This window comes from Pelophylax lessonae (assembly GCF_965119305.1).
Source record: "Pelophylax lessonae genome assembly, chromosome: 5".
NCBI classification, from domain to species: Eukaryota; Metazoa; Chordata; class Amphibia; order Anura; family Ranidae; genus Pelophylax; species Pelophylax lessonae.
In genome coordinates this window covers 137876997-137903333 of record NC_138772.1, presented here as the reverse complement: position 1 = coordinate 137903333, position 26337 = coordinate 137876997, and the positions used below count along the sequence as shown (strand labels likewise).

General features: G+C 46.1%; 1 protein-coding gene across 1 annotated transcript in view; it reads right to left on the bottom strand.

Annotated features, from left to right (window-relative positions):
- TAX1BP1 (Tax1 binding protein 1) overlaps positions 1-26337 on the bottom strand; it is a 250625-nt gene that overhangs the window by 19095 nt on the left and 205193 nt on the right. Inside the window, exons 14-16 of the mRNA XM_082257735.1 lie at positions 18890-18985; positions 9508-9694; positions 5531-5682 (exon numbers count right to left, since the gene is read on the bottom strand). Of these exons, the coding sequence (XP_082113861.1) occupies positions 5531-5682; positions 9508-9694; positions 18890-18985 (435 nt within the window). The remainder of the gene's footprint in view (positions 1-5530; positions 5683-9507; positions 9695-18889; positions 18986-26337) is intronic.

Genomic DNA, 26337 nt, shown 5'->3' with positions numbered 1-26337 from the left:
AGGATTTTAGGCAGCCTACACTACAGAAGATCTGAACTACCTGCCGAGTTCCTTCAAAAACTGTGTACAAGTGTACCCAGAAGAATTGATGGTGTCTTGAGGGCAAAGGCTGGCCACACCAATTATAGTTTTGATTTTGATTTCTCTTCTGTTCATTTACTTTCTATTTTGTTGATTGATTGAAATAAACTATTAACACTTCTATTTCTGAAAGTATTCTTCGTTTACAGCATTTTTCACACATGCCTTTTTCACACATGCCTAAAGTTTTTATACAGTAGTGCCTGTGTGTATAAATATATATATATATATATATATATATATATATATATATATATATATATATATATATATATATATACACATACATACATATATACACACACACACACGCACATACATACATAAATACACACACGCAGTTTCTCACACAAGTGAGTACACCCCTCACATTTTTGTAAATATTTTATTATATTTTTTCATGTGACAACACTGAAGAAATTATACTTTGCTACAATGAAAAGTAGTGAGTGTACAGCTTGTATAACAGTGTAAATTTGCTGTCCCCTCAAAATTACTCAACACACAGCCATTCATGTCTAAAACCATTGCCAAAAAAAGTGAGTACACCCCTAAGTAAAAATGTCCAAATTGAGCCCAAAGTGTCAATATTATGTGTGGCCACCAATATTTTTCAGCACTGGCTTAACCCTCTTGGGCATGGAGTTCACCAGAGCTTCCCAGGTTGCCACTGGAGTCCTCTACCCCTCCTCCATGGCGACATCACAGGGTTGGTGGATGTTAAAGACCTTACACTCCTCCACCTTCTGTTTGAGTATTCCCCGCAGATGCTCAAAAGGGTTTAGGTCTGGAGACATGCTTGGCCAGTCCATCACCTTTACCCTCGGCTTCTTTAGCAAAGGCAGTGGTCATCTTGGAGGTGTGTTTGGGGTTGTTATGTTGGAATACTGCCCTGAGGCCCAATCTCTGAAGGGAGGGGATCATGCTCTGCTTCAGTACGTCACAGTACATGTTGGCAATCATGGTTCCCTCAATGAACTGTAGGTACCCAGTGCCGGAAGCACTCATGCAGCCCCAGACCATGACACTCCCACCACCTTGCTTGACTGTAGGCAAGACACACTTGTCTTTGTACTCCTCATCTGGTTGCCACCACACACGCTTGATACCATCTGAACCAAATACGTTTATCTTGATCTCTTCAGACCACAGGACATGGTTCCAGTAATCCATGTCCTTAGTCTGCTTGTCTTCAGCAAACTATTTGCAGTCTTTCTTGTGCATCATCTTTAGAAGAGGCTTCCTTCTGGGACGACAGCCATGCAGACCAATTTGATGCAGTGTGCGGCATATGGTCTGAGCACTGACAGGCTGACCCCCCACTCCTTCAACCTCTGCAGCAATGCTGGCAGTACTCATACGTCTATTTCCCAAAGACAACCTCTGGATAGGACCTCAGAGAGTTCTTTGCAACCTCAGATCCTCAGAGAGTTCTTTGCAATGAGGCGCCATTTGGAACTTCCAGTGATCAGTATGAGAGAGTGAGAGCGATAACACCAAATTTAACACACCTGCTCCCCATTCACACCTGAGACCTTGTAACACTGAGTCACATGACACTGGGGACGGAAAATGGCTAATTGGGCCCAACTTGGACATTTTCACTTAGGGGTGTACCCACTTTTGTTGCCAGTGGTTTAAACATTAATGGCTGTGTGTTGTGTTATTTTGAGGGGACAGCAAATTTACACTGTTATACAAGCTGTACACTCACTACTTTACATTGCAGCAAAGTGTAATTTCTTCAGTGTTGTCACATGAAAAGGTATAATAAAATATTTACAAAAATGTGAGGGGTGTACTCACTTGTGTGAGATACTGTATCCAATGGCTGCCACTGTACACAAATCAGGGAATAAAAATGGGCCTGGATGCACAGCAGAGACTGCAGCGCATATAAACCAAAAAAGAGAGCGGCACTCACGGGCCTTGAAAGGTAAATGCACAATGACGGTTTTTATTGATGTTTCGACGAGGCATAAGCTTGACTTCCTCATCCTGCTTGTGCCTTGTCGAAATGTCAATTAAAACCATCATTGTGCGTTTACCTTTCAAGACCCGTGAATGCTACTCTCTTTCTTTGGTATGTATATATATATACACACACACACACACACACACACACACACACACACACACACATATATATATATATATATATATATACATACACACACATATATATATATATATATATATATATATATATATATATATATATGTATGTATATATATATATATAAACATACACACATATTTTTTTGGAAAGTTGGGGTTTTCACACTTTAGCTTCAGGTTTATGCAACAGATTATTTTAGCACGACATATTACAGTTGTGAGCTGAAATTTATGTATTTCTTTGTAGTGCTCTTTGTCTAATACAAAGTCAAATCAATGTCAGTGATGAACACTCCTACATATAGCGGTTTCTTATGGGTTTGTAAGAGGACAATACGCACAGGTCAGAATGAACAAGCTGCTAATTAAAGTGCCCCCACTGACTAGAGCAGAGCATCTCCTGTCATGTGTAATGTTTCTGCCAGTGGTGGGAGCAGACAATATGCAAAATATGAGGTAAAGGTGGGTGACATCAGTGAGAAAACACTTTAGACCTTAAAACTGGCAAGGGAAAAAAACTCCTGACAGGCTTCCTAATTATCTTCAATCGGAGACACAAGGGATGTGAAGCAACAGGGAGAAATGCTTGTTTTCTCCATTATGGGTGTCGAGTGCCAAGGCCATTATCATAGCTGTCAAAGAACTTATCACTTTCTACAAAGGTTAATGGCAATTAAACGCAGCAAACTAGATTAAATGAGGAACAGGTCATGGTACTACTGTAATGCAAAGAGCACACTATTCAACAGATAAGTATCTCTCATCACTTGTATTTTGCGGAAATGAAGTGGGCCTCCAGTCTTAAGTAGAAGTGCAAATTCAACAAACACACTGACATTTCAATTTAATTTAGGAAATCAAAAGGAGAACTTGACGTACCATGTTCTGTACAGCCATGGCACAAATATCAATTCTCTAGCTGTGCCGGAAGAGAGGTTACCTGACTTGTACATTTGCCAGACAGGTCAAGAAGCAGTGGCATTTGTTACAAAATACTAACGTTTTCAATCAACAAAACAGCCATTTTGCCCCACTGTAAATTTGATATCCACATTCCACCATAATGAAAAATGCTGTTATAATGTCTATAGGATCATGCTATGCCCACAGACCTACTCACAGTAAGTAGATGTCTACCCAATTTTCATTCAAACCCCTCAAAATTGCAAGTATCAGGGGAAATCAGGTATTGTGTATAGATTACATCCTTTGCTATTACAGAAAGCACCTCCTATACTTAGGAACAATCTGGTAAGACCTTATAAAAAATAGCATCCTACTAATGTTTGATCAGGGAGGGAAAAGCAATTAACAACACTGTTATATCACTACCCAGGCATATCCATCACTGTACAGACTTTACAGTTGTGTATTGTTAAAGTACTGATGGTATAACTGGCTGAATCAAGTGTTGTTATCTTCCAAACAATCACTTCGCATCAGATATCAAAAAGTTGGGAGATTTTACATTATGTGGTACTGTCGTTTTATTGCTATGCCCACATACACTATAATGTCACCTGCCTTTAAGACTGGGATGCCATTAAAGTTCATGTACGTGTAGTCTGTAGGGTTCAATATTGAGTTAGCGCACCCTTTGCAGCTAAAACAGCTTCCACTTTTCTAGGAAGGCGGTCCACAAGGTTTAGGAGTGTTTGCCCATTCTTCCAAACGCGCATTTGTGAGGTCAGGCACGGATGTTGGACAAGGCGGCCTGGCTCAGTCTCTGTTTTAATTCATCCTAAAGGTGTTCTATCAGGTTGAGGTCAGGGTTGTGCATGCCAGTCAAGTTCCTCCACCCCAAACTCGCTCATTCATGTCTTTATGGAACTTGCTTTGTGAACTGGTACAAATCATTTGGTGGAGGGGGGATTATGGCGTGGGGGTTGTTTATTAGGGGTTGGGCTTGACCCCTTAGTTCCAGTGAAGGGAACTCTTAAGGCGTCAGCATACCAAGACATTTTGGACAATTTCATGCTCCCAACTTTGTGGGAACAGTTTGGGGATGGCCCCTTCCTGTTCCAACATGACTGTGCACCAGTGCACAAAGCAAGGCCCATAAAGACATGAATGAGCAAGTTTGGGGTAAAGGAACTTGACTGGCCTGCACAGAGTCCTGACCTGAACCTGATAGAACACCTTTTGGATGAATTAGAGAGGAGACTGCGAGCCAGGCCTTCTCGTCCACATCAGTGCCTGATCTCACAAATGAACTTCTGGAAGAATGGTCAAACATTCCCATAGACACACTCCTAAACCTTGTGGACAGCCTTCCCAAAAGAGTTGAAGCTGTTATAGCTGCAAAGGGTGGGCCAAACTCAATATTGAACCCTACGGAATAAGACTTGAATGTCATTAAAGTTCATGAACATGGAAAGGCAGGCGTCCCAATACGTTTGGCAATATAGTGTACTTCAGACACTGAGAGGTGAAGGTGTTTAGGCAGCTTAGACACAGTGGGATCAGTTTACGAAAACTGAAGAGTGAAAAATCTGCTGCAGCTCTGCATAATAACCGAATCAGCTTCCAGGTTTTATTGTCAAAGCTAAATTGAACAGGCGGCTGAAATTAGAAGGTGATTGGCTACCATGCACAGCTGTACAAAATTTTGCACTCTCCACTTTTAGTAAGTCAACCCTAGTGTATAAATGCTCTGTCATAGTCCAATGAGAAGTTTGTAGGACACAGGACGCTGCAAAGCTCCACCTCTGAAAACTGGTGTCATATTCCTGGCTATACAGTGTAGGAATATGTGAATCACATGGTTGAATAAAATACCATATTTTGGTATATAATACAAGTTGAATACAATTATGTCAACATTGTTGCGATCTAATTAAAATTCTGCCTTACATAGGTTTACCTTCTTCAAAATATATGCGGGAATATTTTGTTGTTTTTTTTTTAAATGTGAAAGAACTGTATAGTAATATCAGAATGTCATGTCCTGGTGATTTATCGAAGTTGTTGACAAGGGGATGAGAAACATCTGCACAGAGAAGCCAAGTGTCTCCAAGTCTGCGTCTTACTTACAGTAGGATGAACATTACAACCCCTGTTAAATTAGCTACCTTGTCTTTCTGTCTACAATCCTGAAGCATATTCATAAATCCAAATGGAGATCAAAGGTGTTGTATGCTCTCTAGACACTAGGATTTATGCTGTGGGTAGAAGTCCACACTAGATAACAAATACAACGCTTCACTGTTTTGAAATGTTCATATCAAATAAGCTTTGTGATTATTATTTTTTTCAGTAATATGTATTAAATGTAGCAGTGGAAATGGGAACAAAACACCATTACTGGTTAAAACATAAAAGTTGGACTCACTTGGTTGTTATCATCTGGATCTTCCAGGCCATCCGGCCTGCTGAGGTTGCGAGCAGGCTGGCTGCAGACCACCTTGCTTTCATAGTCCCATAAGGGCCCTTGTGCTGGAGGCCCCTGAACTTCATCTGGGTTAAAAGCACCATCTGCCCCATCTAAGTACAAAATATAGCAGTATATTAACGAAGGATGCAATAAAGAAAAAAAATAATAATATATGTAGTAAAAAGTTCACAAATCCAAACATTTATACATACAGCTTTCCTCACAACTCTGCTCATCAGTGGTAAAGGTGTCCTCTAAAAAACAACTATCACTAACATCTCTGCATGAAATGACAAACACGGTTATAATACCTAAACTTTAAAGGATAAGTTCACTTAAAGAAAAAAAAAAAAAAAAAAGCACATTTTATTTTTACCTACAATTTTTTTTAAGAGCAATTACTTTTTTGTAGAAGTCTGGAAAGCAATGCACCCACATTCAGCAGATCGTGAGTGCCATGCAGGACTCCTACAGACTGTAAGCTGTCTGCCTGTATTTTTCAAAAAGACAAGAAGAATCAATGAACTACTAGAGCACACAGCAGTGCCCTGGTAGGTCATTGAGAGCTACAAGCGGACAGCCGCAAAGGCTTTTGGTACTTGTAGCTCAATCATTCACAAAACTCTGTACATGAGTGAAGTGGCCATGTGGGAGGAGCCCCATGCTGCCGTGCTCTTATCAAATAGTGACAGCTGGTACTGAAAGAAGGTCCTCAGCCTCCTGTCACAAGGAGTGCATGGATCGGGGAGTGGCTGTAGGCATGTAACATGTTCCCAAAGGTGAACTTATCCTTTAAAGTAAAGGGACGAAACAGGCATTAGGAAGACAAAGTAGGAGCAGTAATACCAGAAAAAAACATCTGTCAAATGTAAAAAGCAGTTTATCACATGTTGAAAGAAAGGGGTGCGCTGATTCAGTGAAAGGCTGCAACCAGATGATATGTGTTGTAAATGTTTAAAGGTGATGGTGCGCTTTTCTAAATTAGTGAGAAAATCATATATTGAACAATATATAAAAATAATATGAATATATATATAGGATGAAAACCCAAATATCACAGTGATGGGTGAATAATTGTTAAATCAATAAATGCGTCTTAAAAAACATTCGATGTGACTTCAACAAATAAACCACTAAAATGAAAGTCCATAAAATAATGTGATCCAAAATAGTGGGAAATGGTGAAAGAAATCCAAATAAAAATCAAGGTGATGATAAGGTGTTCCCTTCACCTGGTGAAATGCCTCCTTACCCGACGGAAAGAAGGTAAGTGCCTAATAATGATAATTCTCAAATAAGTAAAGCCAGTGTCCTGATTCCACCTGCACACGTGCACAGTCACCCGGGTGATAAGTATATACAAGCCTCTTACCAGATGTAAGAGACAATCAAGCCTCTAAATTCCTGGACATGAGGATGCTTCCTTAACACAGTGGATGGATAGGATCGTTCCCACTTTCTTCCCTCTGTACAAGCCAACGTAAGTCTCCTATTCTTTAAGGTGAGTAGAATATACTCCCCACGATGTTCCAATGCACATAAAAGAACAGATGGGACTGATAGTGCATTACCTTGTTGCAGCAGCCGATGTTCTTGTCTCTCCCTCTGTCAGTGTCTGGCTGGCTGTCTGCGGTGCGGTGCCGGCGACTTCCTTCCCGCTTCTTGCCGACAACAAGCAGGGGGTCCCCGGCCTCTAGCTCCACCCCCTTCAGCAGGTCCGGACTTGTTGCAGCAGCCGATGTTCTTGTCTCTCCCTCTGTCAGTGTCTGGCTGGCTGTCTGCGGTGCGGTGCCGGCGACTTCCTTCCCGCTTCTTGCCGACAACAAGCAGGGGGTCCCCGGCCTCTAGCTCCACCCCCTTCAGCAGGTCCAGACTTGTTGCAGCAGCCGATGTTCTTGTCTCTCCCTCTGTCAGTGTCTGGCTGGCTGTCTGCGGTGCGGTGCCGGCGACTTCCCTTGCCGGCGACTTCCTTCCCGCTTCTTGCCGACAACAAGCAGGGGGTCCCCGGCCTCTAGCTCCACCCCCTTCAGCAGGTCCGGACTTGTTGCAGCAGCCGATGTTCTTGTCTCTCCCTCTGTCAGTGTCTGGCTGGCTGTCTGCGGTGCGGTGCCGGCGACTTCCTTCCCGCTTCTTGCCGACAACAAGCAGGGGGTCCCCCGCCTCTAGCTCCACCCCCTTCAGCAGGTCCGGACTTGTTGCAGCAGCCGATGTTCTTGTCTCTCCCTCTGTCAGTGTCTGGCTGGCTGTCTGCGGTGCCGGCACCGCACCGCAGACAGCCAGCCAGACACTGACAGAGGGAGAGACAAGAACATCGGCTGCTGCAACAAGTCCGGACCTGCTGAAGGGGGTGGAGCTAAAGGCCAGGGACCCCCTGCTTGTTGTCGGCAAGAAGCGGGAAGGAAGTCGCCGGCACCGCACCGCAGACAGCCAGCCAGACACTGACAGAGGGAGAGACAAGAACATCGGCTGCTGCAACAAGTCCGGACCTGCTGAAGGGGGTGGAGCTAGAGGCCGGGGACCCCCTGCTTGTTGTCGGCAAGAAGCGGGAAAGAAGTCGCCGGCACCGCACCCCAGACAGCCAGCCAGACACTGACAGAGGGAGAGACAAGAACATCGGCTGCTGCAACAAGGTAATGCACTATCAGTCCCATCTGTTCTTTTATGTGCATTGGAACATCGTGGGGAGTATATTCTACTCACCTTAAAGAATAGGAGACTTACGTTGGCTTGTACAGAGGGAAGAAAGTGGGAACGATCCTATCCATCCACTGTGTTAAGGAAGCATCCTCATGTCCAGGAATTTAGAGGCTTGATTGTCTCTTACATCTGGTAAGAGGCTTGTATATACTTATCACCCGGGTGACTGTGCACGTGTGCAGGTGGAATCAGGACACTGGCTTTACTTATTTGAGAATTATCATTATTAGGCACTTACCTTCTTTCCGCCGGGTAAGGAGGCATTTCACCAGGTGAAGGGAACACCTTATCATCACCTTGATTTTTATTTGGATTTCTTTCACCATTTCCCACTATTTTGGATCACATTATTTTATGGACTTTCATTTTAGTGGTTTATTTGTTGAAGTCACATCGAATGTTTTTTAAGACGCATTTATTGATTTAACAATTATTCACCCATCACTGTGATATTTGGGTTTTCATCCTATATATATATTCATATTATTTTTATATATTGTTCAATATATGATTTTCTCACTAATTTAGAAAAGCGCACCATCACCTTTAAACAGTTTATCACATGACTTGAAACCGTGTTGGCAGTGCACTGTGGAGTCTTCAGTCAAACATAACAAAAAACACTCTGCAGATGTAGGCATACAAAATGCAAAAAGTGCTGGCTAGTTACATGCAAGCTCCAGGTCACATGCCCCTGAGTCAAAGCACTGCAGAACTTGCTCTTTACAGCTCAAGAGATACATTTCTGTTCACTCTAGATATCATTTTAAGGTCTGCTTCATCTACATGCTCTTGGAGATTAGGTTAGGTGTAAATTTCTAATATTGTGTATTTAAAAAACAAAATGTTTCTACTGCTATAAGTGTTGCCACGTGTTTATCCCGATCTGCAGGCTGAACGTCTTTTAGAAAGGGGAGATTTTCATCCCTCCCTTACAACTATGTTTATTTGTTCTTTACTGCAGTGCTGTTAGATCAGGAGACCATGGAGATCCAGAGCTTTCTATCTCATTTTAAACAAAGAACTAGTCTCTCTGTATATTATTACAAATACCAAATACTCAGTGTTTTTTTTTTATTGTGATTAGAAATAGGCACAACTTTAGATACAGCTGTTCAAGCTTTCTCTATAGGCATAGCTGCAAAGAAGAATATGATTGGTTGCTGTGGAGCATAACAGATTGTGAGATAAGCCATAACACCTTAGACACTGGTAAAGGCAGTCCATGATTCACTCACCTCTTGTTGCGTGGGATGTATATGGATTTCCAAACTGCAGTACAGGTGGCTGGATTGGTATGATGGGAACAGTTCTGTGCTCTTCACAATAAGGATTGAAAAACTGTAAACCCTGGGAGCTGCTTCCTGATAATGTCTGACCACTAGCCACTCTTTCTGATAGTCTTTCCAAATTGACTTCCAGTACCTATAAAAGAGATGTAAGCAAAGGTAGCATTAAGCTTCTCATATTTATTGTGAGCCTGTGCAAAGTCAAAAATGCAAAACAACACCTGAAGAAAAAACTGAATTTTTATAAAATCTTACCGTAAAATTCTTTTCTCTGAGTCCTCTGACAGTCGTCGCCCAATCATACAGTCTTCACCTATGGGTATTGACCTCTTATCCACAGGAGCAAGCTAGGCATAAGACTTAAGAACAAAGCAATTTACATAGACACACCTGTAGGGGGCTGTCCCTTTGGTCCAATACCCCCCTGCTATCAGCCTTCCCAACTCAGTTTGGTAGCAAGCAGTTAAAGTCCATAAAACCCCAAAAGAGGGGAGGGGCGGCGACTGTCGGAGGACTCCGAGAAAGGAATTTTACGGTAAGATTTTACAAAAATTCAGTTTTCTCTTACGTCCTCTGACAGTCGCCGCCCACTCATACAGTCTTCACCAATGGGATGTCCCAAAGCGGTGTAGACATGAGGGGTGGGAAGCGCAACTGTCACAAAGGCAACGCAGCACCCAGGTCAGAGAAAGGAACCTTATCTGAACAGAAACCCTCTGGGTAACAAAAAAGCTCAACTGGAGCAACAACCCAGGAAAGCAAATAAACAAGGGGAAAACAACCCCAACAGTCAGGGACCGGCAAAGCCAAGGCCCCCTCAAGGTACTGCCGCACACAGAACTTTGCGGCCAAAGGAGGCATCTGCTGATGCCAGAACATTAGGTTGTAAAATGTGGAGAAGGTGTGCACGGACGACCAAGTCGCAGCCTTGCACACCTGGGCCACCGAAGCCTGATGCCGAAAAGCCCATGACACGCTCACCTGGTAGAGTGCGCCTTGACAGGGAAGGGCGGTACCCGTTCCTTAATCGAATAGGCCTGTACAATCGTCTGTCTGATCCATCTTGAAATGGTTGCCGCAGACACAGCCGTACCCTTCCGAGGTCCGTCAGGAAGGACAAAAAGAGAATCCGACTTCCTAAAGGATTCAGTGGACGACAGGTAAACCCTGATCGCCCGGAACAACATCCAAGGAATGTAAGGCAAACTCCTTAGGATGCTTAGGATTCGCAAACAGCGAAGGTAAGACAATATCCTCGTTAAGGTGAAAATCAGAAACCACCTTAGGAAGGAAAGATTGGTTAGGTCGCAAGACCACCTTATCCCTATGAACCACCAGGTAAGGGGGGCGGCAAGACAGGGCCGCCAACTCCGACACTCTGCGGGCAGATGTGATCGCCACCAGAAAGGCAACCTTTCATGACAGCAGAGGAAGAGAAATTTCCCTGATGTTTTCAAAGGGAGGACGTTGCAAAATGGACAGAACCAAGTTCAAGTCCCAAGGAGGTAAAGGTGCCCTCCGAGGAGGAGCCAAATGACGCACTCCTTGAACAAAGGTGCGTATCAAAGAGTTTGACGCCAAGGGGCACTGGAAAAGGATAGCCAGTGCAGATAACTGGCCCTTAATCGTTGTCAACGCAAGGCGCTGGTCCACACCAGTTTGCAGGAAGGCCAGCACCCTCGCCACCGAAAAGGAGCGAGGATGGATGCCCCTGGATTCACACCAGGCACAATAAGCCTTCCAGGTACGGTAATAGATCTTACCGGACGAGGCCTTCCTAGCCTTGAGCAGGGTAGGAATGACCGCCGATGAGAGACCACGATCTCTCAGGACCTGGCTTTCAACAGCCATGCCGTTAAAGCCAGCGACTGTAAAGCAGGATGGAAGATCGGCCCCTGAGACAGCAGATCGTCCCGTAATGGGAGTCGCCATGGAGGCTCGACGACCAGTTGTATGATGTCCGCGTACCAAGACCGGCGCGGCCAGTCTGGGCCACCAGAATCACCAACTTCGGTTCCGAGACTAACCTGCGAAGGAACCTGGACAACAACTGAATCGGGGAAGGCATAAATCAGGCGATACTGATGTCAAGGCACCACCAGCACATCCGAGGCGATTGCCAGAGGATTGCGCGTTCTTGCCACAAACTTTCCCACCTTGCTGTTTAGCCGAGATGCAAACAGATCCACATCTGGGGTTCCCCATCTCGCACACAGCATCTGAAACACCTCCCGGTGTAGGGACCATTCTCCCTGGTCCAGGGTCTGGCGGCTCAGATAATCGGCCTGCCAATTCTCCACACCTGGAATGTGAACTGCCGAAATCGCCGGGACGTGCGTCTCGGCCCAAGACAGAATGTTGGTCACTTCCCGGGCACTCCTGGTGCCCCCTTGGTGATTGATGTAAGCCACCGCAGTGGCGTTATCCGTCTGCACCCGCACAGGGCGGCCCCAAAGATGAACCGACCAACGGAACAAGCACAGTCTGATCGCTCGCAGTTCCAATATGTTGATCGGCAGGGAGGATTTTTCCTCCGACCAAGTGCCCTGGGCAGACAGAATGGCCAGAATGCCACCCCAGCCCGACAGACTGGCATCCGTGGTGATCACCATCCACAATAATGGGCGGAAGGATTTTCCCTCCGTCAGAGCCGGGGACTGAAGCCACCAGAGAAGATCCTCTCTGACGTGGAGACTCAGAGATATCCTCCTTCCCAAGGACTGAGGATGTCTGTCCCATCTGGCCAGGATCTCCACTTGAAGAGATAGCGTGTGGAACTGTGCAAATGGTATTGCCTCGAAGGCTGACACCATCAACCCCAGGGACCGCATGCAGGCCCAGAGTGACGAGGAATCCTTGTCCCGGAGGGACCTGACCTCGTCCTGCAGAGTCCGGAGCTTGTCCTCCAGCAGTAAAACCTTTGCTTGGGCAGAGTGCAGGACCATTCCCAGGTAAGGGAGACGAACAGAAGGGGACAAGGTCGACTTCTGAACGTTGATGGTCCACCCAAACTCCTGGAGCGTCTGAACGGTAGTTTACAGATCGCGCAATAGGCTCGGGCTGGCATTCGATCTTAACAGGAGATCGTCCAGATATCCCAAGATCGCAATCCCCTGTGGCCGCAACAGGGCCAGAACGGGAGCCAGCACCTTGGTAAACACCCTTGGAGCCAAAGCGAGACCGAAACTGATAGTGATCCTCCGCTATTGCGAATCGGAGGAACCTCTAATGACCCTCGAATATGGGGATGTGTAAATACGCATCCTTGAGGTCGATGGAAGCCAGGAAATCTCCCGGACTTAAGGAGGCCACCACCGAACGGAGGGATTCCATGCGGAACCTTTGAACCTGCACGAAGCGGTTCAGAGCTTTCAAGTCCAGAATCGGACGTACCTTGCCCTCCTTCCTGTGCACAGTGAACAGATTCTAGTAAAACCCCCGAAACCTGTCCCGATGAGGCACCGGGAAGACGACCACCCCTTGGGCGAGGAGATCCTGAACCGCCAGATGAAGATCGTGCAACCGATCTGGGGTCAAATGAAGATTTGAGGGAAAGAATCTGTCCGCTGGCCGCGAAAGGAATTCGATCTTGTATCCTGATCGAATGATTTCCTGAACCCACCTGTCCGGAATCCAGGGCAGCCAAGGTTCTAGGAAACCACGCAGACGTCCCCCCACCCCTGTAATGGGTGAGGGCGTCCCTTCAGGTGGAGGCGGAAGGACCCGCCGGGCCGGCGTGGGTGGATTTTTGCTTGCCCACCCAGGGCTTCCTCTGACCCCCCTGGCCCTTAAAGGGTTTCCCCTTGTCCTGTGCCTTGAAGGCACGAAAGGACCCCTGATTTGGTTTAAAGGAAGGGCCCCGCTTCCCGTGGAAATACTTACCCTTGGGGTTCTGGGGCAGCAGAGTGCTCTTGCCCCAAGTGACCCCTTTAACCAATTCGTCCAGGGAATCCCCAAAAAGACGATTCCCGCATAAGCGATGTCAGACACCGTCTTTCTGGAAGTCTGGTCAGCCGACCACCTCTTTAGCCACATTAAACGACAAGCAGCACCGTGACACCAGACAGCCGTGCTGCTAGAGGAGCCTCATCCAAGGCCGCGTCACACAGGTACAAAACCGCCAGACGCATCTGCTCTACCATCTCCACAGTAGTCGGAGGGGCGGAATCCGCCTCCAGAGTGTGTTTGAGCACCTAAGCCCAATCAGCCACAGCCTGAGAGACCATAACAGAGGCGAAGATGGGCTTCAGTAAAGAACCCGCCACCATATACGCGTGGGGAGTAAGAAATTCCACCCGCCTATCCGTAGGGTCCCTTAACACCAGAGAATCCTCCGAGGGCATGAGAGTGGCCTTGTTTAACCTGGACACCATGTGATCCACTTTAGGGGACACGGTCCATCGCGAATCCGTAGGAGACGCGAAAGGGTAACGAAATTGAAACCGTTTTGCTACCACAAAAGGGTGCTTTAAATTACGCCATTGTTCGTTCACCGTTTCGTGAAACTCAGCGGGACAAGAAAACACCTGTGCCGCTTTCCGGGTTCTGCGAGTCCCAAGGGAAGACTGCTTACCCGGTGGGTTGGGCTCATCCTCTAAATGTAGTGTCATGCAATAAGACACAGCAGCGTGTTCTTTAGCCGCTTCAGGAGAAGGATCATCCTCCTCCTTCCCCTCCACCTACACATCAGAATGAAAGGACTGAGACCCCTCAGGGGGTAAACTGTCCAGGTCAACCATATCAGACTCAGAATCAGAGGATAATGAAATCCTAGCTCTTTTTCTAGAACCCCGCTCTGACATCAATAAATCCACCTTGGACGCTAAAGTCGCAAGTGCAGCAGCAAGAGAAGGTGAAGATTCAGGTGTGCCTGAATCATTCACCAAGGCTGGGGGGAATTTGCAGTCCTGGGACTCCATGAGAAAAATACTATGGTGCTGGCCCTTTAAGACGTGATTGCGGCGACCCACCGCAATGCACTGCAATAAGGATTACACTAAGGTACCCCCCTGAGATGGGAAAAGCACTGAAAACAGAAGAACATTCCCCAAAACCAGCAAAAAGAACCCCCAGAAGTGTTACCACGCTGCTGGAAACGATCTCTGCATACAGGAAGGAAATGATGTCACCCGCTAGAGGCTGAACAGGAACTGGTCTAAGGGAAAATGGTTGCCAATGCAACTGAATGGGAGGCTTCGGGAAAATGGCCGAACATGTGCAAAGAAGAACACCTTGCCACACACAAGATGGCGTCCGAAGGCGCCAAAAACACTACATAGAGAGCTGCACAAAGTGCCCACAGTGAGGCCAGAGCAGCTGCCCATACCCAAAATGGCGGACCCGCGTTTTTTTGCACCGCAGCGGTTCGCACCGCCATGTCTGCACCCCCAAACACACTGATAAAGTGAACAGGGATAGGGACCCCCAGAGATCCCCCCACGGCGATACATGCGCCAAGAGGCCCCCGTAGGGACCGGGAGGGATGCGAGCCCTGGACACAGACATGAGGGGAGAGCACAGACATCAGCAGACTGTCATCCCCAAACAGAGGCCCCACAGAGAAGTTACTTACCGATCCATATGGCGTGGGCGCCTCGATATCGCGGGAACTCCCCACCCCAGATGGCGGGGGAGCCATCAGCCGAAATAGGATGCGTCGCGTGGTCAAAACCGCATGTTGAGGCAGGCTTTTGCCCCTGAGGACAGGGGCAGGTCGTTTGCTAGGCCAGGGCGCATGCATAGCCCGCTAAACTCTCGATGGCGGGCTGGGATTCCATAAGATCCTCTGTCCTGGAGTACCAGGACGACCAGTCCGATTTTCAGCTCCGCAAACGCTGTAGTCTTCCGAAGATCCGACTAACTAAGCGCAGAACAAATAAAAAGCTAGTAGTGCAAAGAAAACACTTTTACAGAAAATAAAAGTAATAAAACAGAAGAAAGGCTGAGACATGTAGCCCCGGCACAGGGATCTCCTATCTTACTCCTAACTAGGCAGAAGACAAACTGAGTTGGGAAGGCTGACAGCAGGGGGGTATTGGACCAAAGGGACAGCCCCCTACAGGTGTGTCTATGTAAATTGCTTTGTTCTTAACAAGTCTTATGCCTAGCTTGCTCCTGTGGATAAGAGGTCAATACCCATTGGTGAAGACTGTATGAGTGGGCGGCGACTGTCAGGGGAAGTAAGAGAAAAGGGCTTTATACTTACCTTTCTGGAAGCCAGTATTTTAAAACACCATCCCAATGCTTCTCCTCATCCACCGAAAATATTCAACACTTCTTAGATGTGTGGATTCCTGCTAACTACACAACATGTTGTGGTTCCTTCTGCTGGTTCATATGTCACTGCAGGATTTAGAAGCCAGCAAGAGGAAGAATTCCTGCTACAGGGGCAACAGGCATTTACCTTATCCAGCCAGTCAAATACTTGTGGAGGGCTGAGGAGCAGCACTATGGTGATGTTTTTAAAATACAGGCTGCAAGATGGTGTAGTACAGAGCCTTTTCTTTCTGCAGGTATTGGCAGGGCCGGCCCTACCATGGGTCCCGGTGGGACCATGGGACCCAGACGGCACTTAGAGAGGGACGGCCCCCCGCCGCCTCTTCTCTTCTTTGGCTCAAGTCAAAAAAAAAAAAAAAGTCCACGGCCGGCCCGACATGCACACTGCGCCGGCGCTCATGAAAACCTGTATATGTTCGGCGATTTCCGGAAATAGCTGAACATGTGTGGGCTATCCCGAGCGGCAGCGGCGCATGCGCGGTGACGTGTTGGTGCCGGCCGGCGCCATTTTCAAATCTAAAGCCTAAGGAACAGGTAAGTGACACTCCTCCACAGCCACACTACCTGACATTATGCGGGGCTGCGGGCATACTACAGAAGATGCAGTGTCATATACCATGCCCGCAGCACTGCATCTCCTGTAGTATGCCCGCAGCCTCGCATTCTCCTGTACCATGCCCGCAGCCCTGCATTTTCCTGTACCATGCCTACAGCCCTGCATTCTTCTGTATTATGCCCACAGCACTGCATTCTCCTGTACCATGCTCGCAGCACTGCAGGGCACTGTGGCACTATAGACAGGAGAGAGCCTGGTGTGCTCATCTGCCCAGTGTCTACTGCTACTGCTCTGTCCTGCTGTCACTCCGTACACACTCACACCCCTCTGACTGCTTTCATAGTCCTATAGAATGTGGGGGCCTTTTGGAGGGCGTGAATTTTTTTGGGGGGGGATGGGGGGCAGCATTTCATTCTTGAACCCAGGCAGCACAATGTCTTGGGCCAGCCCTGGGTATTGGCATTTGTTGTTTTGACCCTTTGATAGGGTTGCTTTAATATGGATGTAAACAAGTACAGAAGGTAATCCTATCAAATGTGATTCTGACCTATCCTGAAAATTTAAAGTGAAAACTGAGGTGTTAAAACACACTGCAGTGCTTATTAATGCTGCTCGCATGCTGCATTCCTAATGCTGAAAATTAGAATTGAGCAAATCAATCCAAAGTAGGTTCCTACCATTTGGTTTGGTTTGCTTCATTTGAGGTTGAGGCTCACAGATAGCGCTGGTTGTGTCCTTCCCATTCTCCATTCGGTCTTAGACTATACACCCGAGTGTCCATGCAATAGTATGACAAGCTTTTGGTTGTATCTTTGTTAACTGGCAGCAAAGCTGACATGTTGTATCATTTTCAAAATAAGAAAAAACTTTTAGGCCTCTTGCATACTGCAGCTAAAAAAAGCTCAGTTTTTTTTTTTTTTTTTGTAACTGAGCTAAAATACAGCCCATTAATTGCAATGTGCATAAACAAGCGGCGTGCATTCTTCAGTGAAATAAAAAAAATAAAATAAATAGAAAAATCAGCTTTTTTGGTCAGTAATTTATGCCTCATGCGTGCAAATGCTCACGAATGCCCATTTATATAATGTGCAAAACAAGAACGTGAGAAAACATTTTCACACATTTGTACGTGAAATTGCACAAACGCATATATGCACAAATACATGCAAAAAAACAAAAGACTGAAAAAGTAGATGCTTAAACAGGAGTATCATGTGCAAGAGGCCTAATTGTTTGTGAGACTCACAACAGCCGCCAAAGTGCCTGTATGTTTGCTAAACTGTTCATAGAGAAGGATGTCAGGCAACATCCCACGAATTACACTTGTCAGCAAAGTTTTTTTTTCTACCTTTTCTAAAAATGTTTTTGGCTCAAAAGTGCATTGTTCGAAAATCTGGTAAATTGCAGATTTTTTGATTTTCCTAAATATTTGCATAAAGATTTGGTCCAGTCTGTATAATGATACAATTCATCCAAAAATGTATGTGATAAGCAGCAGAATCAAAGACGTATTTGGCATCATGCACACTATTGCATTGACTTACAAAGCAATCTTGCTTAACAAATAGTCCGTACTGCAGCTGAACCTAGATGGACATATATTGGTTTATATCCATATGGGCTGATTTGCGTACACTCCCTCTCCCCTCTACAGTATGCGTATATGATTACAAACTAATGTTTACATCTCCCTTGAATGAGTCATTCATGCATTCAGAACGACTGACGTCAAAGGTCATTCTGTACCTGCACTGCCGCTGCTGCCTACACCTTGTTGATGTTTACATGCCAGCACAGAATATACTAGGCAGCAGAGCAAAAGGATCCATTCATGCTGTATGCATGTAAATGTTCGTACAAATGTTTACAGTGCAAAAGACAATCAAAATTGGCCTATTAACATAAAATTTTGTTTTGGTTTACACAGCTTGATGCTATGGACCAATACCATATACGTTACGAGTCCGAATTCAGCTTATTGAATGCCCATGTGCATGAGCCCTTTGTGATTCCCCTGATATGATCATCACTAAGCCTGATCACAGAAAAAGATGGTTGTTGAGCAAACAGGTGGGAATAACTGATCTTGGCACACTACAAATTAATGCTAGATTTTCAGAGTTGAATGAAAAAAGAAAAAAGGATGTATTTGATTACTATATCCTGCGTTGTAGTATGCGAGTACATTGGGCGCAATTTGCCCACATTACCCAGCAATATTCAGAATGATATTTTCACCTATTTTACCAGTCTAAAGATACACGAGAGGTTTGCTTTTCTATCGGAAATTAATGCTTTTTTAGTGGAAGACTATGAAGATACTTGGTCAGCAATAACATGGTTAATACATAATTTTTTTTATTACTTAGCGCACACACAAATTACAGAAAGATAAATCCTCTAGGTGGAAAATCATTATCGGACATGCCTGATGTGTATGTTTCAGCTGAACCAAGTCACAGCCTCCTGTATAAAATAAAGGGTACAAAAACTTCTTACCTTCACAAGGTCCTCCAGTCTGCTCTTTTCACTTAGTAGTACTTCAACATGGCAGGAGAGCTCTGAAATCTCCCGATCCTTCTCTGCTGACTGAATCTGCAGAAAGACAATGCGCGATGAAAGCTACATTTTATTTAAATCAAACAGACCATATTAAACGACAGATTAGAACTGTGAAAGTAATATAATGTTTAGAATCCTAAAAAATCATTAATCCTACTGAAAAATGGGAATAAAATCTGTTATTACATGAGATCAATTTTGGCAGACCACTAACTTAAGTCTAGTACACACTACCAGGTTTTTTTTTTTTCAACCCAGCAGGCTGAATAAAAAAAAAACTGAAGAGTTCAGGAGGAGATCCTGTACTAACAATCTGACATTAGTACAGTAATCTCCCCCGCTGAGCGTTCAGACAGGGGGACGCATTGGTCAACATATCTTTTTCGGTCATACCGCTTCAACAGAAGCCAGCTTCTGTTGGACCGGCTGCAGTGTACAGGCTTACCAGCAAAATAATGTACAGAGAACTATGTGGTGGCATTTATGCCCATTCTAAACAAAACTATACTAACACCAAAGTAGCCCATGCTGCTGCTTTAGGGGCCCAAGGGTAAATTGCCACAAAGAGGAGATGTTAGGGCCTCACAAACTTTATGCTATGGTGCCCTGTGATTTGCAGTTTTTCCTTTAATGTGTACCTGTCACAATACACTAAATACGTTTAAAAGTATAAATGTGATATGCCCAGGATTCCTTTCCCTCCTTCCCCTAATACAAGACAAAATAAAGCAATATTTATTACATACTAATATACACTGCTCAAAAAAATTAAAATAACACTTTAAAAAAACACTTTAGATCTCAATGGGGAAAAATCTCATGCTGGATATTCTATACTGATTTGGTTTGGGTAATATGTTAGGATCGAAAAAGTGCCACATTGTTTATGGAAATTAAAATTATCAACCTACAGAGGACTGAATTCAAAGACACCTTGAAAATCAAAGTGAAAAAATGATGCAGCAGGCTATTCCATTTGTCTGAAATTTCATTGCAGAAACTCAAAACGGTACTCAGTAATTTATATGGCCCCCACTGTGACGACGGGTGGTGTCCTGGGGTATTTCCTCCCAAATCTGGACCAGGGCATCACTGAGCTCCTGAACAGACTGAGGTGCAACCTGGCGGTGTTGGATGGACCGAAACATAATGTCCAGAGGTGTTCTATTGGATTTAGGTCAGGGCGAGTGTGGGGATCATTCAATGGTATCAATCCCTTCATTCTCCAGGAACTGGCTGCATACTCTCGCCACATGAGGCCAGGCATGGTCATGCACCAGGAGGAACCCAGGACCCACTTCACAAGCATAGGGTCTGACAATGGGTCCAAGGATTTCATCCCGTTACCTAATGGCAGTTAGGATGCCATTGTCTAACCTGTAGATGTCTTTGCATCCCTCAATTGATATGCCTCCCCAGACCATCACTGACCCACCACCAAACCAGTCATGCTGATTGAGGTTGCAGGCAGCATATTGTTCTCCGCGGCTTCTCCAGACACTTTCACGTCTGTCACATGTGCTCAGGTGAACCAGCTCTCATCTGTGAAAAGCACAGGGCGCCAGTGGCGGACCAGACAATTCTGGCATTCAATGGCAAATGCCAATCGAGCTCCAGGGTGGCGGGCAGTAAGCACAGGGACCACTAGAGGACGTCGGGCCCTCAGGCCACCATCAAGTCTGTTTCTGATTTTTTGTTCAGAGACATTTAAAACCAGTGGCCTGCTGGAGGTCATTTTGTAGGGCTCTGGCAGTGCTCATCCGGTTTCTCCTTGCACATAGGAGCAGATACCGGTTCTGATGATTGGTTAAAGCGGTAGTATCACGCTTTTTGACACTTTTACCTACAGGTAAGCCTATAATAAGGCTTACCTGTAGGTACAAATAATATCTCCTAAACCGGCATGGTTTAGGAGATATTTACAGTGCATGCAGCCGCTCGCGCGAGCGGCGCATGCGCTCTGAAGGTCCGGGGGGACCTTCAATTAGTTTGCCGGGAGCTTGCCGGAAAATCACTCCCCCGCGCATGCGCGGGAGTGACGACATCGCGGCTCCGGCCAATCATCGCGCCGGAGCCGTCTCTTCCGGCCAATCACCGCGCCGGAGCCGCCGAACCCGAAGAGACGGCGAGGGATCATGGCAGCGCCCGCAGCGATGTCCGGGGGTCCGTGTCGGGGCTTCGTTCTAAGGTAAGTTACACATAATGGGCTAGTATGCAATGCATACTAGCTCATTATGCCTTTGTCTTGCAGGTTTTTTTTTTATTTTTTTTTTATTTTTTAGGGTTTACAACTGCTTTAAGGACCTTCTAAGACCCTGTGCAGCTCTCCTAGAGTAACTTCCTGTCTCCTGGAATCTCCTCCATGCTATTGAGACTGTGCTGGGAGACCCAGCAAACCTTCTGGAAATGGCACATTTTGATGTGCCATCCTGGAGGAGTTGGACCGCCTGTGCAACCTCTATAGGGTCCAGGTATTGCCTCATGCTACTAGTGACACTGACCCTAGCCAAATGTAAATCTAGTAAAAAAAAAAAAAAAAAGTCAGAAAAGATGAGTTGGGGAAATAAAATGTCAGTAGCCTCCACCTGTAAAACCATTCCTGTTTTGTCGGTTGTCTCATAGTTGTCCATGTAGTGCACGTGTTGTTTATTGCATTAACACCAAAGCAGTTGAAACTGATTAACAACCCCCTCTGCTACCTAATTGACCAGATCAATATCCCAGGAGTTTAATTGACTTGATGCTAAATTCTGATTAAAAAGTGTTCTGAGCAGTATATTTCCAGGTCGGGAGCAAGGAGTTTATTTTTCCAAACGATGAAATCCTGCATATAGGCCTATTGTGCTGAATTAGAAAATACAAACCTGTTTACAGAAAGTTTTCAGTGACAGAAATTACCTACATGACTTTAGCACTAGAGTCTGATTGATATTGGAGGAGCAGGTTAATTTTGCTTAATCAATGTGATCAGAATAAAGGACTGCATTCTGGAATGAAATACATTCAGAAGCAGAACAGTATCTGAGTAATCAATTTAATAAAAAAGGAGAGCAATCTATTATTTAATCCTTGCTCACTCTGTAGTTCTTAGAACATGTCTTTGCCACCTAAGAGTGCGCCAAACCAAACAGCATACTGTCTACACTGATAACAGACAAATTCAATAACACAGCCTGAGCCCACATAAGGACAAGACCGACAGAAATACAAATACACTTAATGGTCATCCTTGTTTGATCCTGATCTTAGTTAAACATCAGCTGCCTCACAGAGACAAAACCTGCACTATGTAGTTTCTGCAGGAACAAGGACCTAAACATGAAATCCACATTTACACACACATACACACATGTGTACATCAGTTCACAGTTTATTAAATATATTAGGAAATTTATTCTGGGAGTGCTAAGCTTCTGGAAATTCATTTAAAACAGTCATACCCAATTAGTAGCTAAAGCTAAAAAGTTTCTCTACCTTTAATGCATTATACTTACTTCCAGGCTGCTAACCTCTCCGGGTCCCTGCAGCTGGTCCAGGGATTTGAAATCCACACTTTTCTCCCTCTTCTCTGTGCAGTGCTTCCAGGACAGATCAGATCAGTTCTGATTTGTCAGCATCATCACAATGAAGAGGGAGAAAAGTGGGGATTTTAAATCTCTGGATCCCCGGACCGATAGCCCAGCAGCCCTGGAGGTAAGTACAGCAGGGACCAGGGGGGTTACAATTGGTGTCCAATGTTTGTTCATCTTTACATTTTTTTTTTCAAACTCATTTGTTAGGTAAACCTAGGAGCCCAAAATAAGTGCCACAGAGGTCTCTAGGATCAGATAGAAAACAATTCTTTTGTTTATGTAACTTTTAAAGGAGTAAATCCCAATTTCCTAAATTATATTTTTTATAAAACCAGAGCACTTTGAACTAATCTCAGATATTTTATATCTGATCCTCAAGAACTCAGTGTTGGCGGTCTCCTTGGACTTGTGATATCAGGAGGATTTTTTCCTGCCACATCTTTGCCTTGTCTGCTTGTATTTGTAGAGTAGATGATCACAGAGTGAGCGTGTGGGTGTCAGTGTGTATGTCAGTCTTTGAGCTAGTGTAGATGTGTGAGCATGTACTAAATATTTATCAGAATAGGAATGTATGCACGTGTTTTTGTGGTATTTTAATATGCCCTGACAGCTAGAACATGTAAAGAAGGGGGCATGTAGGTATAATGTGACAGCAGGGCCGGCGCTACCAGTAAGGCGACTAAGGCAGCTGCCTAGGGCGCAGCTTAACAGGGGGCGCCGCCATTCTGCACCCCGAATCAGTAGTGGACCGGCCGGTGTGGCACTCCTCATGCTGTGCCGCCTGAGCGCTACAGCAAGCGAGCCCCAGGCAGCACACACCACTTGTCTAGAGCGCACATTAGAATAGTCGGGGCGCCAGAAGTGCCCTCCATAGAATCCTGGGGATCCAGCTCGGCGCTCACTGCCCTCCGGTCTCCGCCCCTCCAGCTGATTTCTGCTTGAAGAAGATCAGGAGCCGATCTCCAATCACACTCAGGGAGCTGGGCTTGTGCCTCTCCAGACGCCCCCCCCCCCTCTGCTCCGTGTTCAACTTCTGGCAGAAGCAGATTGCTGGACACCGGACAGTCTCCCATCCCCCATCACATGCCGAGGACAGCATGCAAGGTGAGATGATGTGTGTCCCGTCCTCTCCCACCCCTCACACAGACAACACAGTACACTCCCCCACCCGGACACTGGCCTCACTCTTCATACATGGGGGGCTGCATTGTATGATATTGGGGGGGGGGGCTGTATTGTATGATATGGAGGGGGCTGCCTGCATTGTATCATGGGGGGGGGGGCTGTATTGTATGATATAGAGGGGGCTGCCTGCATTGTATCATGGAGGGGGGGGGCTGTATTGTATGATATGGAGGGGGCTGCCTGCATTGTATCATGGGGGGGGCTGTATTGTATGATATGGAGGGGGCTGCCTGCATTGTATCATGGAGGGGGGGGGGGCTGTATTGTATGATATGGAGGGGGCTGCCTGCATTGTATCATGGGGGGGGGCTGTATTGTATGATATAGAGGGGGCTGCCTGCATTGTATCATGGAGGGGGGGGGCTGTATTGTATGATATGGAGGGGGCTGCCTGCATTGTATCATGGGGGGGGGCTGTATTGTATGATATAGAGGGGGCTGCCTGCATTGTATCATGGAGGGGGGGGGCTGTATTGTATGATATGGAGGGGGCTGCCTGCATTGTATCATGGGGGGGGGGGCTGTATTGTATGATATAGAGGGGGCTGCCTGCATTGTATCATGGAGGGGGGGGCTGTATTGTATGATATGGAGGGGGCTGCCTGCATTGTATCATGGGGGGGGGGGGGCTGTATTGTATGATATGGAGGGGGCTGCCTGCATTGTATCATGGGGGGGGGCTGTATTGTATGATATAAAGGGGGCTGCCTGCATTGTATCATGGAGGGGGGGGGCTGTATTGTATGATATGGAGGGGGCTGCCTGCATTGTATCATGGGGGGGGGGGCTGTATTGTATGATATAGAGGGGGCTGCCTGCATTGTATCATGGGGGGGCTGTATTGTATGATATGGAGGGGCTGCCTGCATTGTATCATGGGGGGGGGGGCTGTATTGTATGATATAGAGGGGGCTGCCTGCATTGTATCATGGGGGGGCTGTATTGTATGATATGGAGGGGGCTGCCTGCATTGTATCATGGGGGGGGGGGCTGTATTGTATGATATAGAGGGGGCTGCCTGCATTGTATCATGGGGGGGGGGCTGTATTGTATGATATGGAGGGGGCTGCCTGCATTGTATCATGGGGGGGGGCTGTATTGTATGATATGGAGGGGGCTGCCTGCATTGTATCATGGGGGGGGGGGCTGTATTGTATGATATGGAGGGGGCTGCCTGCATTGTGTCATGGGGGGGGGCTGTATTGTATGATATGGAGGGGGCTGCCTGCATTGTATCATGGGGGGGGCTGTATTGTATGATATGGAGGGGGCTGCCTGCATTGTATCATGGGGGGGCTGCATTGTATCATATGGAGGGGGCTGCATTGTATCATATGGAGGGGGCTGCATTGTATCATATGGAGGGGGCTGCATTGTATCATATGGAGGGGGCTGCATTGTATCATAGCAGCCCCCTCTATATCATACAATACAGCCCCCCCCCATGATACAATGCAGCCCCCTCCATATGATACAATGCAGCCCCTTCCATATCATACAATACAGCCCCCTCCATATGATACAATGCAGCCCCTTCCATATCATACAATGCAGCCCCCTCCATATCATACAATGCAGCCCCCTCCATATCATACAATGCAGCCCCTTCCATATATCATATGGAGGGGGCTGCATTGTATCATATTGAAGGGGCTGCATTGTATCATGGGGGGGCTGTATTGTATGATATGGAGGGGCTGTATTGTATGATATGGGGAGGTTGTTTTGTGTAGGCTGTATTGTGTGATATGGGAGGTGTGCTGTATTATATGGGGGGGGGGGCTGTATTGTGTGATATGGGGGGGCTGTGTATAATGGACAGTGTCCCCGTCTACCCAAATGCTGACCTCGTCTGACTGATGGTGATCTGTGATTGGCTGTCTCCATGACCTTATTCACATGGATGGCGGTGAAGCTGCATTATTACCAACCACCAACCGGGAGGAGAAGCTGAGGTTGGTGGGGACTGTACACAGGTCACAGCAGAAATTACCCCCCATCAGTGTTCCTTTAAACTGCTTCCCACCTCACTACATCAACCACTGCGCTCACACTTGCGTAATGCAGAGATCTTCTGGCTCTTGGCTGATGTAGTGAAGGTAGGTCATATGGGGGGGGGGGGGGGGCGGCAATTTTTATTTTGCCTAGGGCGGCAAAAATCCTTGCACCGGCCCTGTGTGACAGACTAGATACCAGTGACACGAAATGTGAAATAAAAGACAATTATGGCAAAATGCATTTTTTTGCTTATAATTCTTGGGAAAAAAATGGATTTTTGTAAGAACTTACCATAAAATCTTTTTTCCTGAAGTCCATTGACAGACGCAGCAGCAATGCTTCTTTACCCTTGGGTTATGCACCATCTACAGGAGTAGACTAGGCAGTGAAAAAAAAATTCACGAAACGCCTATAGGGGCTGTCCTTCTCGGCATAACCCCAAACACACTGTGCTCTCAAATCAGTTTCGTAGCAAGCAGCGAAAAGAAGACACAAACTATCCCCATAATAGAGGGGCGGGTGCTGCGTCCGTCAATGGACTTCAGAGAAATGGTTTCATGGTAAGTTCTTACAAAAATCCAGTTTTCTCTATCGTCCATTGACAGACGCAGCAGCAATGCTTTTTTACCC